This window comes from Nansenia antarctica (assembly GCF_963989245.1).
Source record: "Nansenia antarctica genome assembly, chromosome: 3".
NCBI lineage: Eukaryota > Metazoa > Chordata > Actinopteri > Argentiniformes > Microstomatidae > Nansenia > Nansenia antarctica.
Window position 1 is genome coordinate 82,345,583 of NC_137688.1, and position 3,760 is coordinate 82,349,342.

At 50.1% G+C, this 3,760-nt stretch overlaps 1 protein-coding gene across 1 annotated transcript in view; it reads left to right on the top strand.

The window, feature by feature from the left end:
• LOC308154513 (partitioning defective 6 homolog gamma-like) overlaps positions 1-3,760 on the top strand; it is a gene marked incomplete at both ends in the record, with an annotated part of 57,048 nt that continues 53,288 nt past the window's right edge. The window contains one exon of the mRNA XM_080527660.1: positions 1-55. Coding sequence (XP_080383786.1) covers positions 1-55 — 55 coding nt within the window. The remainder of the gene's footprint in view (positions 56-3,760) is intronic.

The window sequence follows — 3,760 nt, forward strand, 5'->3', positions numbered from 1 at the left end:
ATGAGGCCGGTGCTCTACAAAGGGGTGCGTTGGAGGCTGGCGGAGGCCGGTGGAGGTAGAAGTCAGAGGACCGGCCTTACAACGAGCCCCGTCCTCCCATTTCTACCTCCACCAGCCTCCCTTTGGTGTCACGTAATTCCCCATGCGTAGGCTACGGTGTTCAAACGTACATTATCTTCTCTCTTCAAAGCACTATGAAAACAGTCTATGAATGGAAAACAGGCTATAAATGACCATGTATCAGTCTATCCAGAGTGTGGCGTCTAGCTCCGCCCATGTAGTCTAGCTCCACCCATGTAGTCTAGCTCCACCCATGTAGCCTAGCTCCTCCCATGTAGCCTAGCTCCGCCCATGTAGCCTAGCTCCTCCCATGTAGCCTAGCTCCACCCATGTAGTCTAGCTCCACCCATGTAGCCTAGCTCCTCCCATGTAGCCTAGCTCCGCCCATGTAGCCTAGCTCCTCCCATGTAGCCTAGCTCCACCCATGTAGTCTAGCTCCACCCATGTAGCCTAGCTCCGCCCATGTAGCCTAGCTCCTCCCATGTAGCCTAGCTCCGCCCATGTAGCCTAGCTCCACCCATGTAGCCTAGCTCCTCCCATGTAGCCTATTTTTTATATATATTTATTTTATTTATTTTTTTAACCTTTATTTTACCAGGAAGTCACATTGAGATTAAAACCTCTTTTACAAGAGAGACCTGGCCAAGACAGGGTCAAAATAGTAGCTTAAAAAACAGTTCAGATAACAAGACAGGACATAAGACAGTGGCAACAATACAATAGACAAACAATGATAGGGGTATTTACAAGGTGATTAAAACATTGAGAAGTCTAACCAAAGCAGGTACAGCGAGCGGTGACCACATCCTTTAATCTACGCTTGAAGATACTTATGGAAATAAGGGCCTCTAATTTAAAAGTAGTCTGTAGGTCATTCCAAGACCAAGGGCCATAATAAGACAAGCTTGCCCTTCCAACATTGTTCATGATAAGTGGCACCTTGTATTGTAGCCATCTACGAGACCTGAGACCCGAGCCACTCGGTATAGGGATGAACTTCAGCCTAGCTCCGCCCATGTAGCCTAGCTCCTCCCATGTAGCCTAGCTCCTCCCACGTAGCCTAGCTCCTCCCATGTAGCCTAGCTCCTCCCATGTAGCCTAGCTCCGCCCATGTAGTCTAGCTCCTCCCATGTAGTCTAGCTCCACCCATGTAGTCTAGCTCCGCCCATGTAGTCTAGCTCCGCCCATGTAGCCTAGCTCCTCCCATGTAGCCTAGCTCCTCCCATGTAGCCTAGCTCCTCCCATGTAGCCTAGCTCCTCCCATGTAGCCTAGCTCCTCCCATGTAGTCTAGCTCCGCCCATGTAGCCTAGCTCCTCCCATATAGCCTAGCTCCTCCCATGTAGTCTAGCTCCGCCCATGTAGTCTAGCTTCGCCCATGTAGTCTAGCTCCTCCCATGTAGCCTAGCTCCACCCATGTAGTCTAGCTTCGCCCATGTAGCCTAGCTCCACCCATGTAGTCTAGCTCCGCCCATGTAGTCTAGCTTCGCCCATGTAGTCTAGCTCCTCCCATGTAGCCTAGCTCCACCCATGTAGCCTAGCTCCTCCCATGTAGTCTAGCTCCACCCATGTAGCCTAGCTCCACCCATGTAGCCTAGCTCCTCCCATGTAGTCTAGCTCCTCCCATGTAGCCTAGCTCCTCCCATGTAGCCTAGCTCCGCCCATGTAGCCTAGCTCCGCCCATGTAGTCTAGCTCCGCCCATGTAGTCTAGCTCCGCCCATGTAGCCTAGCTCCAACCATGTAGTCTAGCTCCGCCCATGTATCCTAGCTCCTTCCACGTAGCCTAGCTCCGCCCATGTAGTCTAGCTCCTCCCATGTATTCTAGCTCCGCCCATGTAGCCCCTGAAGGTAAACACTTTAATCCCCAACACTGCTTCACCACTTGACTCGGAGGCTTCGGTCTCTTATCTTTTGTTGTTTTGCTTTTAAGGTGTGCTGTCTCTCTCTCTGCTGTCTACCTCTCTGCTGTCTCTCTCTCTGCTGTCTACCTCTCTGCTGTCTCTCTCTCTGCTGTCTCTCTCTCTCTCTCTCTGCTGTCTCTCTCTCTGCTGTCTCTCTCTCTGCCACAGGATAAGTGGCTGTGGGTATTGGTTAAGAGCCCCTGCCAAGTAGAGAAATACAATCAAAATGTAAGGGGGGAGGGAGGGGGGCGGAACGGGCTACACCTTATTCGTTTCTCTGCAGTGTCCTGACTTCACCCCCCCACCCCCTCACCTCACCTCACCCTACCACATCCTCCCCCCTGCCAGCGTTCGGCATCAGTCCACCTACTGTATTATGACATCGCTATAGAACGTGGTAAGCACTTTCCCATCGACAGGCGAGGAACGCTGAAGCGGAGTGTTCTAGAATAGACCGACAGTTGGAGGATGGAGTGTGTGAGTCGGCGTTGGCTGTGTAATAGGGCTGCGTGTCGCGATGGTCGTTACTCCTGACTGACACACACACACACACACACACACACACACACACACACACAGAGAGTGTGAGGCGGGCGCTGGGCTGGGTTTGATCACACACAGAGGACTGAAGAGATGTTTTATATCGGAGCATTACCGAGGTGGTCGTATGTCGATGGGGCTATATAAGGTAGTCCATTAACTCTCCTGTTATAGTGTAAAGTACGAGGCTATTTGACATCCTGCATGTCAGGTCTTTATTTGAAGACACAAAAAAAAAATCAGTAGCGACCCCTACTCGGGTGAAGGAGGGTGAGGAGTCATTATCGACCGATGCCGTGGTTTAGCGTTCATCTGAAACGGATACAGATTCATTTACAAACCGTTTTCTTTTTGTCAGAGATGAAGAAAAAGGTGAAGAAAAAACAGAAATCATATAAAAAAAAATGTTGTTTTTAAAATAGCCTGTTCCACTTGAGAAGGACTGAAATAAAGCTTCCCAAATTGTGTTCCATAGAAAACCCGTACCCCCATAATCCATAGGGGCAAATGCTCGAAGCCATTGAAAAGCCAGAGAAAATCAACCATTCAAAAGGTTCTCAAAGGACTTCACTCAGCTCAGAGGGGGCAGGAGGGGGTCGAGAGGGGGGGGGGGGGGGGTTGAAAAATGATTCCTTAAAAGGCTTTGAGCATAATCTGCTGCTTAAGAGGCCGGAGCGGGGCGGCGGAGTAGCTCCTCAGCTCTGCAGCAGACATGTAGACATGTAGGCAGCTCAGCCGTGGATACACACACACAGTCAGACTCCATCTTGGCACCGGAACGTTCCAGAACAATAGAATGCTAATCATCGGTTCTCAGTGGAACCTGATTGTTTTATGGGACCTTGGTTTTTCCAACGTGCTGCCCCCCCCCCCCCCCTTGGAAGACGTCTTTGAAAGTTCGTAGTTCGTACATCACAGAACACGGCAGAACGGAAACAGAACTGGAGACGGACGACGTCACGGTAACGATCGGGAGCCAAAAAGTCAATCTTAACGATTAGATTAACGAACAGTAAATCGTGTTCTAGACTTCTGATTTTGGCCCGAGTGTTCCTAAGCTTGCAGGTACGTTGAGTCATTGAGCGGAATTTTACCACTAATTAGCCACCAACGCTAGCAATTATAATGATGACGCCTCCTCCCCCGAAATGACATGTCTCCAGTTCTTGTTTACATTCTGCAGTTGTAACATAATGGGCTTTCATCACATACTCTATATCAAGCAGAGTCTGCACGACTCTCTGTATCTAGGTATTGGCA